The sequence below is a fragment of the Elgaria multicarinata genome, chromosome 23 (genome assembly GCF_023053635.1).
Source record: "Elgaria multicarinata webbii isolate HBS135686 ecotype San Diego chromosome 23, rElgMul1.1.pri, whole genome shotgun sequence".
NCBI classification, from domain to species: Eukaryota; Metazoa; Chordata; class Lepidosauria; order Squamata; family Anguidae; genus Elgaria; species Elgaria multicarinata.
The window spans coordinates 7,735,752-7,758,379 of NC_086193.1; the positions used below are offsets into that span (position 1 = coordinate 7,735,752).

Genomic DNA, 22,628 nt, shown 5'->3' on the forward strand with positions numbered 1-22,628 from the left:
CCCCCTCCCCAAAGCTCCTGCTAGACAGGCAAAATCGCCCATCTAGCTCAAATGCAGGGAATGCCTCCTGCTCTGCATTGGATACTCGTAAGCCTCCGACTTCGGAGGCATACAAGTCTCCAGGGTGCATCCTATAGGATTGTTTTAAAGTGGTATTTGGCTCCGTTGCATTTCTGCCACATAAGGAATAAATGACAATTTTTTCAAAAGGCAGCCCTTGCTTCAAGAAGTAACCCTTTCCTGAGTAAACATGTTCCCAAAACTAGTCACCAAGAGGTATCTTGGTGACGGTAGTTTTAGGAACACGTTTACTAAATCAGCCTTCCCCATCACGGTGCCCTCCAGACGTGTTGGACTACAACTCCCATCATCCCAAGCAAGCATGGGAGTTGTAGTCCAACACATCTGGAGCGCATCAGGTTAGAGAAGGCTAACTTAACTGGCACTTAGAAGGTGGAAGAGGGACCGCTGTTTAGGCTTCCCACATCCATAGGTTCCAAAAACCACCCACCCCCAAACCCCAGGCCTCTGCCAGGTTCGGGGCAAGACTTGAAAGGGGAAGATTCAAGAGGCCCTCAAGAGGCAGCTGGACAGCCACCTGTCAGGGATGCTTTAGGGTGGATTCCTGCAATGAGCAGGGGGTTGGACTTGATGGCCTTATAGGCCCCTTCCAACTCTGCTATTCTGTGATTCTATGATCAGGAAAAACTTCCTGACTGTTAGAGCAGTACGACAATGGAACCAGTGACCTAGGGAGGTTGTGGGCTCTCCCACACTAGAGGCCTTCAAGAGGCAGCTGGACAACCACCTGTCAGGGATGCTTTAGGGTGGATTCCTGCATTGAGCAGGGCGTTGGACTTGATGGCCTTATAGGCCCCTTCCAACTCTGCTATTCTGTGATTCTATGATCAGGAAAAACTTCCTGACTGTTAGAGCAGTGCGACGGTGGAATCAGTTACCTAGGGAGGTGGTGGGCTCTCCCACACTAGAGGCCTTCAAGAGGCAGCTGGACAACCATCTGTCAGGGATGCTTTAGGGTGGATTCCTGCATTGAGCAGGGGGTTGGACTCGATGGCCTCGTAGGCCCCTTCCAACTCTGCTATTCTATGATTCTATGATTTACAAAGGAAAATGATTGGGCAGGGAAGTATGGCCCTCAACATTCACTGCCTCTGCTCCGAGATTTGTTTTTTAAGGGGAAAAGACATGGAGAATCCTGTTTTTATCCTCAGAGACACCTATCCTAACAGGGAGTGGTTATCTCCTTCCAACGTCCACCAAACGTCACCTCTGTTGAGGTTGTGCCAACATCCTGATTTATTTATGCAACAACAGTGGTTTCTATAGGACTTTCAAAGCACACATGAAGCATTGTGCAAAGAAGCAAGATGGCCAGGAACAAGCAGGTGTGACTAAGCCCTACGTCTTCCCCTGACCTTTACTCGTCATCTCCCTTAGTCAACACTTTCCTTCACTCTTCAGTCATGGATTACATTCCTTGTGGATTACAATCATGACGTCGGCCGCTCTGTGGTTTTATGGCAGGGCTGCGTGCCACCCTTGCAGAACTGGCATCCAGCACAATTAAGTTTTATGAGAAAAGGGCAAATGGTTACAAGCCCTCCTGATTTTTTATTTGGGCTGTCACTTCCTTGAAGGGACTGGAATTCAAATGGATTAACGGAGCTTTCCTACGGGGACATGAAGGGAGAATCCATAGCAGAAGAACCGCGAAATCCCCAAACCCTGCGGAGCTAGTGTGGATTCCTGCACTGAGCGGGGGGTTGGACTCGATGGCCTTATGGGCGCCTTCCAACTCTACTATTCTATGATTCTAACCAGGCTGGAAGCAAAGGCACAGGATTTCTTCCACTCTTTCTTCTGCCTTTTTTAAAAATTGTTTTTATTTAATTATTTGTTTTATTTTCACCCTGATTTTCCCCTCTGAATCCAGGGCCAAAATAGTTTCCCCCCCTTCTCTAGTCAATCACTGCTATGGCAGAGCCCCAAAAGCACTTAGAGACTGATAAAACCCTGCAAAATATGGACCAATTGCATTTCATCCTTGCCATGCTAACCTTCTGTGTATCGTTCCAGTTTTAGTATAAGTGCTGCCAAACGAAGCACAAATTACAAGATTCTCAGTCTGGATGGTATTTAAAGGCTACAGGAGGAGGTATTTCCAAGCTAGCATGAACAACAAGGTGTTTTGGTTTGTTTTTCCTTCTGAATTTTACAGACACAACCCTTTTTCCTATTTCCATTACTTTCCTGCCTCCAAATCCTGAATTGCAAAATTTTAAAAATGTATTTTTAAAAAAGAAAAAACCCTGTCTGAAATAGTTGAGTGCAGAAGTGGATGAGCTGGTGGGAGAAAGGCTTGGGATGTGTCATTGCTTCATTTGCATAGAATCCACCCATAATGCAATGGGGCAAATGCCAACCAACCAGGGTGGTTAAGCCAGAAAGCCAAGCTGTGTTCAGAAGACACCTTAAACCATGGCTTTAACCAGGGTGGTTATGCCAGAAAGCCAGGCTGTGTTCAGAAGACACCTTAAACCATGGCTTTAACCAGGGTGGTTATGCCAGAAAGCCAAGCTGTGTTCAGAAGACACCTTAAACCATGGCTTTAACCAGGGTGGTTAAGCCAGAAAGCCAAGCTGCATTCAGAAGACACCTTAAACCATGGCTTTAACCAGGGTGGTTAAGCCAGAAAGCCAGGCCGTGTTCAGAAGACACCTTAAACCATGGCTTTAACCAGGGTGGTTATGCCAGAAAGCCAGGCCGTGTTCAGAAGACACCTTAAACCATGGCTTTAACCAGGGTGGTTAAGCCAGAAAGCCAGGCCGTGTTCAGAAGACACCTTAAACCATGGCTTTAACCAGGGTGGTTAAGCCAGAAAGCCAAGCTGTGTTCAGAAGACACCTTAAACCATGGCTTTAACCAGGGTGGTTAAGCCAGAAAGCCAAGCTGTGTTCAGAAGACACCTTAAACCATGGCTTTAACCAGGGTGGTTAAGCCAGAAAGCCAGGCCGTGTTCAGAAGACACCTTAAACCATGGCTTTAACCAGGGTGGTTAAGCCAGAAAGCCAGGCCGTGTTCAGAAGACACCTTAAACCATGGCTTTAACCAGGGTGGTTAAGCCAGAAAGCCAGGCTGTGTTCAGAAGACAACTTAAGCCATGGCTTTAACCATGGTGAATAAAGCAAAAAGCCTTATTCACCATGGTTAAAGCCATGGTGGTTTAAGGTTTCTTCTGAACGGGCCCAATCCTATGCATGTTTAGACTGAAAAGAACCCTTCAACTCCCAGCACTGTATTGGGGAGGACATTTTCCTCATCTATACATGCATAGAATGCGCCTTTAAGGTTTAATGCTCTTATTCATTTGGAACATATTTATTTATTACTTTTCCACTCTCTGGGTGGTTCACAAAAATTGAAACCAAAAATTCATATCCTTGAAGATGCTAAAAGCACTGGGCGTGAGCTACTTCCAAGTTCAGGTTTAACAAGGTTTGCTTTGATCTGGCAACTCAGGTTTTGCAGTTTATTTTGGATTGCCTTGCGAGGAAATGAGGTCTTGCAAAGTGGCTTGCTTTAACTTCGCACTGGATCACCCATTCACTCAGGAAGTCTGCACAAAGGTGAAGCTATCATGAACAGAGGCAAAGCTGGGGAGTGCAGAGAGAGAGATAATTTCAAAACGGGAGGGGAATCTGCATCCAATTTGCAAGCATCGAATAAAACGAGCTGGTGGCTCTGGAGCTCTCTGAAAAGACACGACACGTACTTTCACGTAAGTCTCATTGCTGCAGGCCTGGGTGAAGATGCTAGGCGTGGCGGGGTGGGCAAGCTCTCCTTCTTCCGTGGTGCATTCGTCCCGCTCAAGTAAGGTCATTAGGTAACGTGCTGTAAAAGACACAGAATTTATGATGAAATGTACAGGCTCAACCTCTTCAGCAAGCTAACTGGGACACTGAATGGCAACACCCCAGATCTGACATTGTGCCCACCAGGGATAGTTATTGGCTCCTTAGTGACCGGGCAGGCACCACGGCACCTATCCTGTTATGATTGCAGGTTTGATATCGGAGAAAAGTCACTATCGAATTGTTCCAGCGGAATGGACGGGTAGCTGGGTTAATCCATCGCAAAGAAAAGCTAATAGAGTCTTGTGAAGTCTAAAAGATTAATGGATTTATTATTGCAGAAGCTTGTGTGGGTTCAAAGCCACTTCGAAAGATGCATGAAGTGTTCTATTCCGTTGACGGACAAGAGACAGAAAGCAAGAAACACACTTTTTTAAAAACTATGAAAATTATAAAATGCAAAGGTTTTTTTAAAACAACAACTTATTATTATTATTATTTATTTATTTATTTATTTATATAGCACCATCAATGTACATGGTGCTGTACAGAGTAAAACAGTAAATAGCAAGACCCTGCCACATAGGCTTACATTCTAATAAAATCATAATAAAACAATAAGGAGGGGAAGAGAATGAAAACAGGCACAGGGTAGGGTAAACAGGCACTGGGTAGGGTAAAACTAACAGTATAAAGTGAGAACTATAAATAATTATACCCTTTTCGTAGTATTTAGGTGCCACAAAGCTCCATCTTGGTTTTACTGCAATAAACTAAGGCCTCATCTACACCAAGCAGGATATAGCACTATGGAAGTGGTATGAAAGCAGTATATAAAAGGCAGGAGTCACACGACTGCTTTATAGCAGCATTGAAGTGCACTGACAACTGTTGGGGCTCGTTAATACATACTATATACTGCTTTCATACTGCTATACCCTGCTTGGTGTAGCTCCAGCCTTTCATATACTGCTTTCAAACCACTTTCATAGTGCAATATCCTGCTTGGTGTAGATGAGGCTTAAGGGTGCTAGTCCTCTGGAATTTGTGATCACTGATGATACATCTGAGATTTACATAGAAACGCTACATTTCAGGGCCTGCTAACCCTTGTTTTTCCTATGGGCCCTCCTATGGAGGGCAACCAGGATGATCAGGGGTCTGGAAACAAAGCCGTATGAAGAGAGACTGGAACAACTGGGCATGTTAAGCCTGGAGAAGAGAAGATGGAGGGGAGACATGACGGCACTCTTCAGATACTTAAAAGGTTGTTACACAGAGGAGGGCCAGGATCTCTTCTCGATCCTCCCAGAGTGCAGGACATGGAATAACGGCCTCAAGTTAAAGGAAGCCAGATTCTGGCTGGACATCAGGAAAAACTTCCTGACTGTTAGAGCAGTATGACAATGGAACCAGTTACCTAGGGAGGTCATGGGCTCTCCCACACTAGAGGCCTTCAAGAGGCAGCTGGACAGGTATGCTTTAAGGTGGATTCCTGCATTGGGCAGGGGGTTGGACTCGATGGCCTTATAGGCCCCTTCCAACTCTATGATTCTATGATATATATCACCAAGTATAACACTTCAAGTGTCCAGTGAAGCAAACTAGTCCATGCAAGTTTCTACCACAATAAACACGTTTTCTTTTTCCTAAAGCTTTTAAAACTTGATGTTGTGCAGACTTCTACTGTTACTTTCTACTGTTAGTTTTACCCTACCCTGTGCCTGTTTGCATTCTCTTCCCCTCCTTATTGTTTTACTATGATTTTATTAGATTGTAAACCTATGCGGCAGGGTCTTGCTATTTACTGTTTTACTCTGTACAGCACCATGTACATTGATGGTGCTATATAAATAATAATAATAATAATAATAATAATAATAATAATAATAAGGTGCCACTGGGATTCTCTGTTGTTTTTTGCCCACTAATTAGCATTTATGGGACAGTTTTGAAGAACCTCACATCGTTTTTAGGTTACCAAAATAACATATTTTCCCCTCCAGGAAGCACAGCCAGGGAGAAGCCCCACAAAAGGCTACGCAACAGGGAATGCCGTGAACACACGAGAGCAATTTGGTGGCTGGAAGTCCACGAAGCTAAGAGCAGGGCCACGTCAAAGGAGTGAGGGAAATAAATTTCAGAAATGGATTTGAACGTTTCCACCATCTGGTGCCCAATGGAGGTGTTGGACTGCAGCTCCCATCACTCCCATGCTGGCTGCGAATGATGGAAATTGCAGTCCGACATATCCAGAGGGTACCAGATTGGAGACAGTCTTGCTCCAAGACACAATGCTTTTGGGTTTTTTTCCATTGAACTCTTTGGGCCAAAACAGACATTGCTTTCAATGGTGCCTTTTTAAAATTTACATTCTAGAGTAGGTGCAGGTGGGCCCAGTTCAGATTTCAAAGCTCCACCTCCTCCCCACACTGGGGTCCCGAGCCAGATCAGGAGCCCTGCGCCTACTCTAGGGTAAAAACAAAAAGGCCTCATAGCTTCTAGACACACATTTAAAGCTGTGTCTCTTCGGAGCCTTATTCCGAGAACCTCTGCGACGGAGCTGCCTAGAAAAGGCGCAATACAGGCTAAACTTTTCAAATCCTTACTGTTTTCCAGGCGCTGCAGGCTCTTCCGCCCTTTGGCCTTGGGGATGAGGTCCGAGTTGCGGATGGCTTGGTTGATGTAGTAGTGTTTCCTTTTGGCTGGGGAGAACCGTTTGGTGGAAGAGTTTGCCAGAGGTGGCAGGCAGTCTTCGATCCTTCTGCAAGGGAGGGAAACCAGATGTGGCCTTTTGATGGTCAGTGAGTTCACGGCCCTTGGCGTAAGAGCAGTCTCCACTCTGACCCGTAAAGGCCCTCTCTACTACCGGCCCTCATCAGCCACGAGACCAAGATGGCATCTCAACGTACGGAGTTAGTTCAGCCTACCTTGCAGGGTTGTTGTGAGCTGAGGGAGGAAAAACTAGACCTACTCCTACATCTCCCTTCATCCACCCTTTCTCCACAGCGCTCCACTCTGGCAAAGGGGACAAAATGAGGGGAGCAAAGTAACATGACTGAATGCTCCCTCCTAAAAGAGCAAGAACATCATACCCACAGATAGAAATGTACCACCATATCAAAGACAAGGATTTGGGTCCAGCCATCTTCCTGACATTCTAGTTGTTTACATGCAGGGATTCTTCTCTCTCTCTCTCTCTCACTCTCTCTCTCTCTCTCTCTCTCTCTCAGAACAGTCAATCAGATGTGCCTCAATCTGCATCCCCTCAGCAAGAAGCAAATCTAAGGGCCTGTTCAGGAGACACCTTAAACCATGGCTTTAACCAGGGTGGTTAAGCCAGAAAGCCAGGCCACATTCAGAAGACACCTTAAACCATGGTTTTAACCAGGGTGGTTAAGCCAGAAAGCCAGACCGTGTTCAGAAGACACCTTAAACCATGGCTTTAACCAGGGTGGTTAAGCCAGAAAGCCAGGCCACGTTCAGAAGACACCTTAAACCATGGTTTTAACCATGGTGGTTAAGCCAGAAAGCCAGGCCGTGTTCAGAAGACACCTTAAACCATGGCTTTAACCACGGTGGTTAAGCCAGAAAGCTAGGCCGTGTTCAGAAGACACCTTAAACCATGGCTTTAACCAGGGTGGTTAAGCCAGAAAGCCAGGCCACGTTCAGAAGACACCTTAAACCATGGTTTTAACCATGGTGGTTAAGCCAGAAAGCCGGGCCGTGTTCAGAAGACACCTTAAACCATGGCTTTAACCACAGTGGTTAAGCCAGAAAGCTAGGCCGTGTTCAGAAGACACGTTAAACCATGGCTTTAACCAGGGTGCTTAAGCCAGGAAGCCAGGCCACGTTCAGAAGACACCTTAAACCATGGTTTTAACCATGGTGAATAAGGCTTTTTGCTTTATTCATCATGGTTAAAGCTGTGGTTTAAGGTGTCTTCTGAACACAGCCCGGCTTTCTGGCTTAATCACCATGGTTAAAGCCATGGTTTAACGTGTCTTCTGAACAGGGCCTAAGAGTCATCCAGACACACTTCTTTTGGAGGAAGCAGCCACCTCCGTGATGGTCTACAGGCTACCGACTGCAGTAGCCAACAAAGGTTCACATAGTAGGAATAAGACAACTTGATCCTCCGTTCCCCCACTCAGGCCACAGCTAGACCTAAGGTTACTGGATCCCCTGTGTGTCACCTAGATGAACAGGTTTGACCCCTGGACGATCCAGGGATAAACCTTAGGTCTAGCTATGGCCTCAGTGTCTTCCAAATGGCTTGGAGTTCCAATCCAACACATTTGGAGAGTGCCAGGTTGGAGAATGCTGACTTAATCTTCCAAAAACACTCTGTCACTCGGGGGGGGGGGGAAGCCCCGCAGTAGCCCCTAATCCAGGAACGTGGTGTGGTTATTATTTCCCCCCCAAACAAAAGTTCTCCTTCACGCGTTTCCCTTCCAGAGATGAGCAAGGAGATGTATTGCTTCATTCTGGATGGCTCTGTTTCCCTTTCAAATGATGGGTTCTGGCATTTCCTATTTTCTGAAAGGGGTGTTAGAAAGTGCACAGCGGTCAGGGGACAGCAGCCTCTCCACTGGGGCTTCTAGAGAGATCCAAAAAGGACCGGTCCTCTCCATAAAAGGAAGCAATGCACCTGACTTCCCGTCCACAATAGCAAAGCCCTAAGAAACAACTGTCAGCCCACATGAGAACATCAGAAGCGCCCTGATGCTGGATCAGACCAAGGGTCCATCTAGTCCAGCACTCTGTTCGCACAGGGGCCAACCAGCCATTGGCCGGGGATGAACGAGCAGGACATGGTGCAACAGCACCCTCCCACCCATGTTCCCCAGTGAAATCCCACCCACACTTACTAGGGAGTAAGCACCATTGGACACAGCAGGGCTTATGTCAGAGTAAAAGTGCATAGATTTGTACTAGCTGGCTGCTTTCTGTGACTGTTGGGTCTGGGCCTGGACAGCCCAATTCTTAAAAGTCTTTGCAACCTGCAATTATTGCTGTTTATTCCTCTTAAAACACTTGGGGAGGGGGGAATAAACAGCGTGCTTTCCCTATGGCCAGCGCTAAAGCATTTGAAGCCTTCCTCTCCAGCTACCATCAACTCTAGCCAGGGATGATGGGAGCTCTACTCCCAAAATCTGGAACGGGCACCTCTAGCTTGCGGGGTGGGTGGGTGGAGCTAAAAGGGAGGTATGATAGAAAAATGCAGCGTCCAGTTTGATAACCTGATAACCGGAACTAGAAAGTTCGAGCATGTGAGACCCACTCTGGCCCGCTTGCATTGGCTGCCTGTACGTTTCCGAGCCCAATTCAAGGTGCTGGTTTGAACCTAGGACCACCATACCTGACGGAACGCTTCTCCCAACATGAACCTACCCGTACACTACGTTCAACATCTAAGGTCTTCCTCTGGGTGCCTACTCCGAGGGAAGCTCAAAGAATGGCAACAAGGGAGAGGGCCTTTTCAGTGGTGGCCCCTCAATTATGGAATGATCTCCCCGACGAGGCTCACCTGGCGACAACATTGTTATCTTTTCAGCGCCAGGTCAAGACTTTTCTCTTCTCCCAGGCATTTAACAACATTTAACAGCATATGTTGAGTTTTTTAACTAACCCCAGAATAGTTGTTTTAAATAGATATTGTTGTTTTTGTTTGTATTTTATGCTTTTGATGGTTTTAAATTTTGTATAATTGTTTTTAATGTTCACTGTTTTTAACTTTTGTAAACCGCCCAGAGAGCTTCGGCTATGGGGCAGTATATAAATGTAAATAATAATAATAATAATAATAATAATAATAATAATAATAATAATAATAATAGAAGTGCATAGGATTATAGATATATAAAGTGTATAGGATTATAAGTATGTTTTTCTTTCTCACAGTATACTAAAGCAAATGAGTTGAACCTTTTTCAGACTGAAGGCCAAATGCAGTTCTGGAGAAGCTTTTGGGGGCTGCATTCCAGTGGTGGGTGGGGCTGAAGGAAAAGAGGGATGGGCACCCCAAATACCAACATATTGTACCTTTAGGTTCCTCCTGCCAGTAACTAAGTTTTAGGAGAGGCATTTCAACATTTTAGAAGGGGTGGGGACTGAGCAAAATCTGGGAGACCAGCAAAGGATTGGTGGCCTAGAGAAAGCCCCCCTGGCTATTTATTTATTTAAAACATCTCTTGGCCGCCTTTCAGGGTAGAAGTCCTCACAAGGCAGCTTACAACAATAAAATACATAAAGAAATAAAACACGATCAATTAAAAAAAACAAAAAACCCAACAAAAAAGCCAGCAGGAACAAGAGCAACAATAATATCAATAGCAATACTCATCGTGGGAAGGCCATGGTAAAATGAAATGTTTTTAAGGCCTTCTTGAAAGCCTGCAAGGATGGTGCATGGCGGACCTCCGATGAGGGTTTGTTCCAGAGGTTTGGGGCCACCACAGACAAGGCCCTCTCCCAGGTGGACACCCGCCTAATTGCCCTCACTGGTGCCAAGCAAGCTGGGTTTGGTTCAAAAGCCTTTCACTGGAGCTTGGTGTTATTTAAGGACACTGCCACAACATTGGCTTTCGACGACGGATTTGGTGGGGCGGAGGAGCCAGGGCGGCAGAACGGAACCTCCACCTTTAGAGGCATGGTACCGCTGGATACCAGCTGCTGGGCGACACACCACAGAGGCCAGCTGCTGCTGCTGCTGCTTCCTGGTGCTGCCCAGGGGCACCATGTTGGCTCAGATTCCCGATGTCAAAATATATCAGATTCCTGATTCTATTTGGGGCAGTCTCTTTATTAGAATGCAAGCCTATGCGGCAGGGTGTTGCTGTTTTATTCTTTTACTATGTGCGGCACCAGGTATATTGATGGTGCTATATAAATAATAACAATAATAATAATGATGATGATGATGGTCAATAAAATCACCAGCTCCCAACCTATTGAAACAATGGCAAGGGTGCTGCCCACCCCCGTTCCCCTACTCACCCAAAGGGCTGATCCAGGGGGGCTCGTGGCTGCTCCTCTTGGGGGGGCCTTACACCTCCATTCTCTCCGCCCTTCAGGACCACCATGGCTGGTCCGGATTGTACCCCCACCGCTGCTGAAGGTCGGCGGAGCGACCTGACCTGGCCCAGGCGCTGCCCGCCCGGCTGCGAACGCCCCAGGAAGCAGCGTCAGCCCAAGCGGAGGGAGGCGAGGCGAGAGGCGAGGCCGGGCTGGAAGAGGCGGTGCTGCTGCTGCCGCTGGGGGCCTGCGCCGGATTTAACCCTTCCTGCCGGGATGGGAGGAGGAACGGGTGGCGATTGCGGGCCGGTGCGGCCGCCCGCGCAAGGGGAGCGCGCCTTTACGCGCGGAGCGAGGCGAAGAGCTGCGGGGCGCTGGGTTGCGCTGCACGCCAGGGTCCACAGCAGCCTCTCTGCCCCCAACCTGGCGCCGCCCTCCGGCTGGGTGGGACTACAGCCTCCATCATCCCCAGCTGGGGATGATGGAGGCTGTATTATTATTATTATTATTATTATTATTATTATTATTATTATTATTATTATTATTATTATTACATTTATATACCGCCCCATAGCCAAAGCTCTCTGGGCGGTTTACAAAAGTTTCAAAAAACAGTGCACTTTGAAAAGAAATCTACAAAATTTAAAACCATCAAAAGCGTAAATACAAACCAAAACAATGTCCATTTAAAAACAACTGTAGGCTGTTAAAAACAGCATATTTATTTATTTATTTATTATTTTTATTTAAGGATTTTTATGCCGCCATTCAGCCAAAAAAGGCTCTCACGGGGGCTTACAAAAGTATTTCTTGACAGTCCCTGCCCACAGGCTTACAATCTAAAAAACATGACACAAAAGGAAAGGGGATTGGGAGGGAGGGAGGAGGAGGAGGGGGTACGGAAAGCAAATTCTGGCACTACAATCTTAGTTGTAAAGTTCAGCAGTTACAGTTGACAGCAGGAGGGAGGGGGCTCTCAGCTGGAGCTGGACCCATGCACAGTGGAGAGGTGCGACCTGACCTGGCCCATATGCTGTTAAATGCCTTGGAGAAGAGAAAAGTCTGGACCTGGCCCCGAAAAGATAATGTTGCCGCCAAGCGAGCCTCCTTGGAGAGATCATTCCAGAATTGGGGGGCCACCACTGAAAAGGCCCTGTCCCTTGTTGCCATCCTCCGAGCTTCCGTCGGGGTAGGCACCCGGAGCAGGATCTTAGATTATTATTTTTTAAATGTAATTTCTTTATTAAACTCTATTTAAACAAAGTGGTTAAAAAAGTTATATGTGTGTATATATATGTGTGTGTATATTTATATAAAAGCATACAAGTCAGACAGCTTTCTTAATAAAGACACAAACAGAGACCTCACGATTTCTGTAGATGCTGAACCGAGCTGGTTTCCCTCAATGTTAAGCGCATTTCCTTAGATGTTGAGCACAGTGTATGGGTAGGTTCGTGTCGGGAGAGGCGTTCCGTCAGGTATTGTGGTCTCAAGCCGTGTAGGGCTTTATAGGTCAAAACCAGCTCGGAAACATACAGGCAGCCAATGCAAGCGGGCCAGAGTGGGTCTTATATGTTCAAACCTTCTGGTTCCAGTTATTAATCCGGCTGGCGCATTTTGCACAAGCTGCAGCTTCTGAACTGTCTTCAAAGGCTGCCCCATGTAGTGTGCATTGCAGTAATCTAATTTGGAGGTTACCAGAGCATGGACAACTGAAGCCAGGTTATCCCTGTCCTGATAGGGGCCTAGCTGAGCCACCAACCGCAGCTGGTTGAAGCCACTCCGTGCCACCGAGGCCACCTGAGCCTCAAAGGACAGGGCTGGTTCTAGGAGGACCCCCAAGCTACAGATCTGCTCCTTCAGGGGGAAGGCAACCCATCCAGAACAGGTTGCGCACCCACTGTCTGGGCAGAAGACCGTGTAGTCCCACCATGGCAAGATGGTGAATCGTTGGTGTGCCCAGGGGATGTAGCATATCATTGGTGTGTGTGTGTGTGTGTGTGTGTGTGTAGAATTGTGTTGCATTTGCCTCCATTCAACACAGCGGGATTCACTCCTCAGTGAAGACGCATAGGATTGCATTGCTCCTGCTTATTGCTGTTCTTTAATAGGGCTGAGTGGTTTGAATTTATTTTGCAGCTTAAGCTGCAACTCCCAGCTTTCGCCAGTCAGCATAGCAAGTTGTAGAAGTTTTTTTAAAAAAATCTAGGATTGCACTCTTATTAATTTATTTACTTGCTCTTATTAACATTTATATATCTCCTGATCCGCTAAAAAGTCATCAAGGCAGTATGCAACAATTTAAAACAACCAAACTTTGCAACCCTAAATCCAAGGACATTAAAAACATTAAAAACATCATCCAACATTTGGAGTTTTTATATTGTGTTTGAATGAAAACCTTTTTAGCATCTTTTGTGTTTAACTTCTTTGCATTGTAGAGTTTTTGTGTGCTTTACCTGTACTGCATCTGTAAAGTTGATCTGACCATGACGGTTGAAAACAACAAATAAACGGTCAAATATTGTGTTTGATTGTTGTTTAACTTTTTTCCCCCCTTTTAAAAATGTAACCCGCTTGGGAAAACTCTTTTGAAATGTGGCGTGTAACTAATTTTAAACAAATTGTATTAAGTCTGGTGTTTGGGTGCAGAAGGGGATGAGCTGGTGGGAGAAAGGCTTGGGATGTGTCATTGCTTCATTTGCATAGAATCCACCCATAATGCAATGGGGCAAATGCCACCCAACTATTTCAGACTTTTTTAAAAAACACATTTTTTAAACTTTGCAATTCAACATTTAAATGCAGGAAGGCAGTGGAAATAGGGGGAAAGGTTATATCTGTAAGATTCAGAAGGAAAAAACAAACCACTTTATTGTTCACCCTGACATGGAAATATCTTCTACAGTAGCCTTTAAATAATCTCCTGAGAAGTAGGGAATTTGTGCTCGCTTCGGCAGCACATATACTAAAATTGGAACGATACAGAGAAGATTAGCATGGCCCCTGCGCAAGGATGACACGCAAATTCGTGAAGCGTTCCATATTTTGCAACCCTTTCAGCAGTCTCCAAAACGCAGATTATATTTTTTGAGAGAAGTGGTTTGTTGCAAAGTACACATCTCTCAACGTGGTGCCCTGCAATTGCCTGGGGTGGTGAAGTCAAACACATCAGGTCCCATTGACAATTAAGTTCTTCTTTGCACCTTGTCAAACATCTGGAATGCCAAAAATATATATATATCTTGTGTTCACATCAATGCTGCTATATTATTGCTGATTCTTGCACCATCAATGTGTGTATTAATTATAGTTATAGTGAATAACAACAATGGCATTTTAAATTCCTCCCTTCGTTATAGTTGTATAGTGTTTAATTATTTTTGGTTTTAATTGAAATTAAGCCCATAGCTAGACCCAAGGTGTATCCCTGGATCGTCCAGGGGTCAAACCTGTTCATCTAGGTGACACACAGGGGATCCAGTGCTCAGGCAGGGGCGAACCCTGGATGATCCCAGGATGAACCTTAGGTCTAGCTGTGGCCTAAGTGATATTGTTGTCAACAACTATGAATTCTTTTCTTCTGATTAAAAGACAGTGGCCCAGTTCAGACAACACGCTAAACCAGTGGTAAGACCCACACTGAAAAAGCCCTCCTTGGCCCCCACGGTATTGGATAACTACCGGCCAGTCTCCAACATCCCATTTTTGGGCAAGGTATTGGAGCGTGTGGTGGCCTCCCAGCTCCAGGGATTCCTGGATGAGACGGATTATCTAGATCCATTTCAATCTGGCTTCAGCCCCGGTTATGGGACAGAAACAGCTTTGGTCGCCTTGGTGGATGATCTTCGCCGGGAACTGGACAGGGGGAGTGTGTCCCTGCTGGACCTCTCAGCAGCGTTCGATACCATTGACCATGTTATCCTTCTGGGCCACCTTGCTGGGATGGGACTTGCAGGCACTGTTTTACAGTGGCTCCGTTCCTTCCTGAATGGACGGACCCAGAAGGTGGTACTGGGGGACTCCTGTTCTACTCCTTGGCCATTGGCCTGTGGAGTCCCTCAGGGCTCTGTTTTGTCCCCCATGCTATTTAACATATACATGAAACCATTGGGAGAGGTTATCCGGAGTCATGGGGCGCGGTTCCACCAGAACGCTGGTGACACCCAACTCTACTACTCCTTTCCACCCAATTCCAAGGAAGTGGTTTCTATGCTAAACCGGTGTCTGTTGGCAGTAATGGATTGGATGAGGGCGAACAAATTGAAGCTTAATCCAGATAAGACAGAGGTGCTCCTGGTCAGTCGAAAGGCAGATCAGGGAATAGGGATTCAGCTTGTGTTGGATGGGGTTACACTCCCCCTGAAGATGCAGGTCCGCAGCTTGGGTGTACTTCTGGATTCAGCCCTGAGCCTGGATGCCCAGGTTTTGGCGGAGTGCATTTGCACAGTTAAAGCGAGTGCGCCAGCTGCGCCCGTTCCTAGAGATGTCGGACCTGGCCACGGTGACACATGCCTTAGTTACATCCCGTTTGGATTTCTGTAACGCGCTCTACGTGGGGCTGCCTTTAAAGAGCGTTCGGAAACTCCAGCTGGTTCAAAGAGCTGCAGCCAGATTGTTGACCGGGGCTGGTTACGGAGAGCATAAAACTCCCGTTAAAACAGCAACACTGGCTTCCAGTCGGTTTCCGGGCACAATTCAAAGTGCTGGTTATCACCTATAAAGCTCTATATGGCTCGGGTCCAGGTTATCAGAAAGACCGTATTCTCCCTTATGAGCCTGCCCGTGCTTTGAGATCTTCTGGGGAAGCCCTTCTTTCAGTCCCACCATCTTCACAGGCGCCCTTGGTGGGAACACGGGAGAGGGCCTTCTCGGTGGCTGCTCCGGTGCTTTGGAACTCTCTTCCCAGGGAAGCTAGACCGGCTCCCTCCTTGATGGGCTTTCGGAAGCAGGCTAAAACTTGTTTGTTCCGGCAGGCCTTTGGAGAATAATCTGCCCCCCTCCCGCCCCATCTATGTTAATGGCTTATAATTTTGTTGTGGTTTTTATTTTTTTTATGTATGTTTTAAACTTTGTAAGGCTGCCTTGAGGCCCAGTATTGGGCAAAAGGCGGGATAGAAATAATAATAATAATAATAATAATAATAAAAAAAAATAATAATAATAAAAATAATAATAAAAATAATAATAATAAACCATGCTGCTTAACCACAAAATGGTTCCATTTTGTGTTTGAGCAGCATGGTTTAGCGTGTTGTCTGAACAGGGCCAGTAGAATAGTCTTAAATGTATCGTCATTACTATTACACTATCATTGTGCTTATTATTATTATTATTATTATTATTATTATTATTATTATCAGTACTAGAAGACAAATCTCTGCCCCTTGGAATTTACAATCTAAAATTTGGCACAGGGCCATAAACTATTTTATTTTATTGCTTATGAAACTATCTTGTGCAACAGCCGTGGATCTGCAACAGCTGTATAAAACTAACCTGAGAACTTGCTTGAAGGGCAGAAAAATGCCTATAATAAATAATAAAAACAACAGAGAATATTGTTTATTTTCCCTAATACTAGTGTTGGTGTAAATAATAACACTAATGGTAGTAAGTGGTGTTGTGTGAATGAGTCCTGCCAGTACTGAAAACAGATTTGAAGGGTAAATGGATACACAAGAGGTTGTGAATTAGTGCAATTTGCAAAGGTCAGGATCAACTCATGTGGAATTTGCAAAGAGTAAAGATCTGCAAAATATGGAACGCTTCACGAATTTGCGTGTCATCCTTGCGCAGGGGCCATGCTAATCTTCTCTGTATCGTTCCAATTTTAGTATATGTGCTGCCGAAGCGAGCACAATCTCACCTCTGGCAGCATTGCCTTTTAAACCTCTTTCTTGGTAATATTTTCATATTATGATGAGTAGATATTATTGTACCATTCTCTTCCCCATTCTCTCCCCACCATTCAATATCTCTAAAACTCTTTTCTTATTTTTTTCCTACTAATTTTAAAGTAAATTTATCGGGTTCTTCACACCTTCTGTGCCTGGCTGTGCACGATGGGAAATCACGTATGCAAATGTACGCCTTCCCTTCTAAAGTTGGGGAGGGAGGATAGAGGTCCTCAGGTTCAATTAGTTTATCTTTTAAACTGCCTGAAAAGAAATTTGAATTCTCCCACTAAGAGAATTGTACAGAATTAGGAGGAAACACACGTCTATCTGAGGCGGTCTAGTTTTTTTTTTTTAATTATTTGATTGAGGTATTTCTATCAGGCACTTTTTTAGACAGCACTAGAGGTGGGTAAGGAGACCCCTGCTAGCAGGAATTGGCGCAGGCGCAGGACAACCAGGATAGAGCTAGGTAAGTGGGGCAGGAATGGAAGAGTTCATTTTTCCCGGGGGGGGGGACAAAAAAAGAAAGAAAATGGATGTAGCAGCCACATTGTTTTAAGGATGGTATAATTACCCTTAATAAGCAACTTCATGGGCAGGTTTTACTTCCAGGGTCACTTTTCTTTTCTTGTATGGACTCCTGAGCCAATTGATCTTTGTGGGGGGGGGGGGGAAGTAATTTTCAGAGTTCTGATTAAGCTTGAGATTAAATGTGCAAAATTAGTGCTCTTTACATTTCTATTTGTTTCAGTCTGATTTGGAAAAAGAAAAAAAGCTTTCTGGGGTGGGAGAAACAATGGTCAAGTAATAGTAGCCCCGTTCAGACAACACGCTAAACCATGCTGCTTAACCACAAAATTAACCTTAATGCATGCCATTAACCATTTTGTGGTTAAGCAGCATGGTTTAGCGTGTTGTCTGAACCAGGCCATTGTGGTTAAGCAGCATGGTTTAGCGGGTTGTCTGAACCAGGCCATTGTGGTTAAGCAGCATGGTTTAGCGGGTTGTCTGAACCAGGCCATTGTGGTTAAGCAGCATGGTTTAGCGGGTTGTCTGAACCAGGCCATTGTGGTTAAGCAGCATGGTTTAGCGGGTTGTCTGAACCAGGCCATTGTGGTTAAGCAGCATGGTTTAGCGGGTTGTCTGAACCAGGCCAGTTGTCAGGTCAAGGAAAAGAATCTGCAAAAATCATTTTCAAATGCGCATATTGCGGCATTGTGACATGCATAGGGTGACCATATGAAAAGGAGGACAGGGCTCCTGTATCTTTAACAGTGGCATAGAAAAGGGAATTTCAGCAGTTGTCATTTGTATATATGGAGAACCTGGTGAAATTCCCTCTTCATCACAACCGTTAAAGCTGCAGAAGCTATACTAGAGTGACCGGATTTAAAAGAGGGCAGCTTTAACAGTTGTGATGAAGAGGGGATTTCACCAGGTTCTCCATATATACAAATGACACCTGCTGAAATTCCCTTTTCAATACAACTGTTAAATATACAGGAGCCCGGTCCTCCTTTTCATAGGGTCACCCTAGACACACATGCTCTTGTGTTGCTGCCTTGCCCCTCATGTTCCACTGCCTGCAGTATTCATAAGTATTTGTGTGAAACAGGAGCATTAACCTGAGTTCAGATTTGCACCTTTGCAACCCAGTGGGTCAGGGGTAGAGCAAGACCAAGGTCAAAGACCACAGACTCCAAGTTTTAACTGAAACAAATCAGTCAGGCACAATGGCTGAAATTGAGATTGCCTTCAGACAGAAAATAATATTATTAGCTTGAAGACAAGGTGTAGTAATATGTAATTAGCCTGGGTTTGATTTTGTATGTTTTTGTGGTTTTAAATTTTTGTATATTGTTTTTAAGTGTTTTTATCCTATGTAAACCGCCCAGAGAGCTTCGGCTATACAAATGTAATAAATAATAATAATGTGTTGAAAATATTCTTAACTGACATTTCTCCACATATGTGGAAGGCACCAGGCTGGGGTCAGCTGTTGTAAATGGCCAGAGAAGGTAATAAAGCAATCAACAAAGCAACAGAAAAAGTACGGTCTCAATCCTATGCATGTTTAGACAGAAAAAAGTCCTTCAGCTCTCAGCATTTCTCAGTTGCAGGACATTTTTCTGTCTAAACATGTATAGGATTGTGCTTTAAATTTATTTATTTATTACATTTATATACCGCCCCATAGCCGAAGCTCTCTGGGCGGTTTACAAAAGTGAAAAACAGTGAACATTAAAAACAAATATACAAAATTTAGAACCATCAAAAGCATACAAACAACAATATCCATTTAAAACAACTATTCTGAGGTCAGTTAAAAAAACAACTCAGCATACTAGTTCCTAGCTATGTCACACTAATCCACTATGACATTGATTTCTACGAATCCATTGATTGGAGGATTATGGGACTTGTAGTCCAACGTGTCTGGAGGGTGAGGAAGATTATCAGCTTTATCAGAGGGTAACATGTCTTTGAAACAGACGCAGCAGATTCCAAATACAATTTTCATCCGCGTAGTGGCTCCTGGCCGCTGACCTTATTGAGGGGCGATGGATCTGGCGTACGTCTGCGAATGGGAGAAGCGCCCCAAGAGCAACCACTGCCCATCCATCCCACTGGTCTGCGCCTGGTCCTGTCGCAACCTGATCGCTTTCACTACGGACCTCAAAAATGAGGAGGAAAAAGGTAATTGCCAGTGTGAGGTTGGTTTGCCTGCTTAATAATCTTTTGTCTTCTATGCTGCCTTGAACATTGCAAAGGCAGGAAACATTTTTTTCTAGTAAATAAAGGGTTGGGTGAAGGTAGGGTGACCCTATGAAAAGGAGGACAGGGCTCCTGTCTCTTTAACAGTTGCATAGACAAGGGAATTTCAGCAGGTGTCATTTGTATATATGGAGAACCTGGTGAAATTCCCTCTTCATCACAACAGTTAAAGCTGCAGGAGCTATACTAGAGTGATCAGATTTAAAAGAGGGCAGCTTTAACTGTTGTGATGAAGAGGGAATTTCACCAGGTTCCCCATATATACAAATGACACCTGCTGAAATTCCCTATTCTATGCAACTGTTAAAGAGACAGGAGCCCTGTCCTCCTTTTCATAGGGTCACCCTAGTGAAAGAAGTGGATAGAAAGAAAAATTCTCCCTCTTCCTTCATACAAGCATTTGGTCCCACCCAATGCAATTGATTGGCAATTGGGGCAAAGCAGATGTTTTAAAAAAGCACTTCACGCAATGCATACTTAACTTATGGATTCAGGCCTGGTTAAAGGGAGCATGGGTCTCTCTTATTACGGCAGCTTCACAGGCTACAGGTCTATTTCCAGGCACAATTTAAAGTGCTGGTTCTGCCCTATAAAGTTCCGTATATGACTTGGGACTAGGCTTTCTGAAAGACCGCCTTCTCCCATATAAGCTGCTTGCCCGAGTTTTAAGATATTTAGGGAAAGCCCTTCTCTTGGTCCTACTATCATCAAAAGCATGTTTGGTGAGGACACAAGAGAGGGCCTTCTCGGTGGCTGCTCCCAGACTCTGGAACTCCCTGCCAAGGGAGGCTAGCTTGGCCCAGTCTCTGTTGTCCTTCTGCCAGCAGGCAAATATTATACAGTCAGGCCTTCAGCATCTAAGCTGGTTTGTTGCTCAGGGGGAGTTTAATTCATTTATTTCTTTTATTGTTGTGTTTTTAATTCATCTGTTTTCATGTTACATAGAATCATAGAATAGTAGAGTTGGAAGGGGCCTACAAGGCCATCGAGTCCAACCTGCTCAATGCAGGAATCCACCCTAAAGCATCCCTGACAGATGGTTGTCCAGCTGCATCTTGAAGGCCTCTAGCGTGGGAGAACCCACAATCTCCCTAGATAATTGGTTCCATTGTCGTGCTGCTCTAACAGTCAGGAAGTTTTTCCTGATGTCCAGCCAGAATCTGGCTTCCTTTAACTTGAGCCCGTTATTCTGTGTCCTGCACTCTGGGAGGATCGAGAAGAGATCCTGGCCCTCCTCTGTGTGACAACCTTTTAAGTATTTGAAGGGTGCTCTCATGTCTCCCCTCAATCTTCTCTTCTCCAAGCTAAACATGCCCAGTTCTTTCAGTCTCTCCTCTTTAAAACATATAAATCACAAAAATTAAAATAGAATGTACAGTAAAATTAAAAACAGGTTAAAAAAATTAAAAATCTGTAACAGGTTAAAAGGGGGGGATCCAATGCATTAACACAGGTCCAGTATAGTTCCAGAAGCCTGTTAAAACAAAAAAGTTTTGCCTGCCTCCGAAACTGTAGCCTAGAGGGAGCCAGCCTGGCCTCCCTGGGAAGGAAGTTCCAGAGCCCTGGAGCAGCCACCGAGAAGGCCCTGTCCCGCATACCCCTCAGGCGTGCCCGGGATGTTGGTGGGACTGAAAGAAAGGCCTCCCCAGGAGATCTCAGAGCACGGGCAGGCTCATATGGGAGAATACGATCTTTCAGATAATATATTACCTCCAGTATAGGTGGCAGAATGCCTCTCAAGATCAGTTGATGGGGAACATGAATGGGAGAATGCTATTGCCTGCCAGCTACGGCCTCTCCTGGACAGCCTAGCCTTCCTGGGAAGGGAGTTCCAGAGCCTTGGAGCAGCCACCGAGAAGGCCCTGTCCCGCGTACCCCTCAGGCGTGCCCGGGATGTTGGTGGGACTGAGAGAAAGGCCTCCCCAGAAGATCTCAGAGCATGGGCAGGCTCATATGGGAGAATACGGTCTTTCAGATAATATATTACCTCCAGTATAGGTGGCAGAATGCCTCTCAATATCAGTTGATGAGGAACATGAATGGGAGAATGCTATTGCCTGCCAGCTACGGCCTCTCCTGGACAGCCTAGCCTCCCTGGGAAGGGAGTTCCAGAGCCTTGGAGCAGCCACCGAGAAGGCCCTGTCCCGCGTACCCCTCAGGCATGCCTGGGATGTTGGTGGGACTGAGAGAAAGGCCTCCCCAGAAGATCTCAGAGCATGGGTAGGCTCATAGGGGAGAATACGATCTTTCAGATATCACCTGGTGTGGGACATAACAGGGGAAAGACTATTTTGTGGGCATCGTCTAGCTGATCCGTGCTGGAAAGAACAGCAATACAATCTGCTCCAAAATAACCTAAGTCTGAATATGATCCATTCATGTTGGCTGGGAATAATGTGAGTTGTAGTCCAGCACATGGACTACAGGGTTGAGGATACCTGGTTATTCTGTTAAAGGCCAGCTTTGCTGCCCTCTGTTAGGCCCTGGGAAGCTGCAGCTGATCAGAGCTGGTACTTTGAGTTTTAGCCCTGCTTTCCTCTTCACTTCGGCCACCCTTTTCCTCTCTCACGTTCCTCCTCAGACCTCACCCACATGATCCACATCCTCGACACGGAACATCCGTGGGACGTGTATTCCATCAACTCTGGACATGTCGAAATAGTCACCTGCTTGGAGTGGGATCAGTCAGGTAAGAAGTGGTGCTGTGACTCAGCAAGATGGAGCACCTGCTTTGGGTGCAGAAGATCTGGGATTCAAACCCTGGTAGGTCCAGCTAAAAGTGGTCCTGTTCAGAAGACACCTTAGCTTACCCCTTAACCACCGTGGTTTAAGGTGTTTTCTCAACAGTGCTGAGAAGGACCTCTCTGCCAGCAATCCCCAGATATCCCCAGTGAATCTCCCATCAACTACTGTCCCACTAGGTGAAGACAGATGATCGTACTGCTGGAAGGCACAACCAAGGACCCAATGAGGCCATCGAGTCCAACCCCCTGCTCAATGCAGGAATCCACCTTAATGCATCCCTGACAGATGGTTGTCCAGCTGCCTCTTGAAGGCTTCTAGT

General features: G+C 45.6%; 2 protein-coding genes, 2 non-coding genes and 1 pseudogene across 4 annotated transcripts in view; 2 read left to right on the top strand and 3 right to left on the bottom strand.

Annotated features, from left to right (window-relative positions):
* Positions 1–11,043, bottom strand: part of R3HDM4 (R3H domain containing 4) — a 28,254-nt gene extending 17,211 nt beyond the window's left edge. The window contains exons 1-3 of the mRNA XM_063147258.1: positions 10,872–11,043; positions 6,482–6,636; positions 3,794–3,912 (exon numbers count right to left, since the gene is read on the bottom strand). Of these exons, the coding sequence (XP_063003328.1) occupies positions 3,794–3,912; positions 6,482–6,636; positions 10,872–10,957 (360 nt within the window). The 5' untranslated portion in view covers positions 10,958–11,043. The remainder of the gene's footprint in view (positions 1–3,793; positions 3,913–6,481; positions 6,637–10,871) is intronic.
* Positions 2,029–2,127, bottom strand: LOC134413260 (U6 spliceosomal RNA; annotated as a pseudogene).
* A 2,790-nt stretch (positions 11,044–13,833) lies between the features above and the next one.
* LOC134413258 (U6 spliceosomal RNA) lies at positions 13,834–13,940 on the top strand. Its single transcript, XR_010026459.1, has one exon. It is a non-coding gene; the product is annotated as a U6 spliceosomal RNA (small nuclear RNA).
* Positions 13,941–16,643: 2,703 nt separating this feature from the next.
* Positions 16,644–16,750, bottom strand: LOC134413259 (U6 spliceosomal RNA). The gene has a single exon (XR_010026460.1). It is a non-coding gene; the product is annotated as a U6 spliceosomal RNA (small nuclear RNA).
* A 525-nt stretch (positions 16,751–17,275) lies between these two features.
* MED16 (mediator complex subunit 16) overlaps positions 17,276–22,628 on the top strand; it is a 34,626-nt gene continuing 29,273 nt past the window's right edge. The window contains exons 1-3 of the mRNA XM_063147251.1: positions 17,276–17,353; positions 19,319–19,486; positions 22,146–22,253. Of these exons, the coding sequence (XP_063003321.1) occupies positions 19,351–19,486; positions 22,146–22,253 (244 nt within the window). The 5' untranslated portion in view covers positions 17,276–17,353; positions 19,319–19,350. The remainder of the gene's footprint in view (positions 17,354–19,318; positions 19,487–22,145; positions 22,254–22,628) is intronic.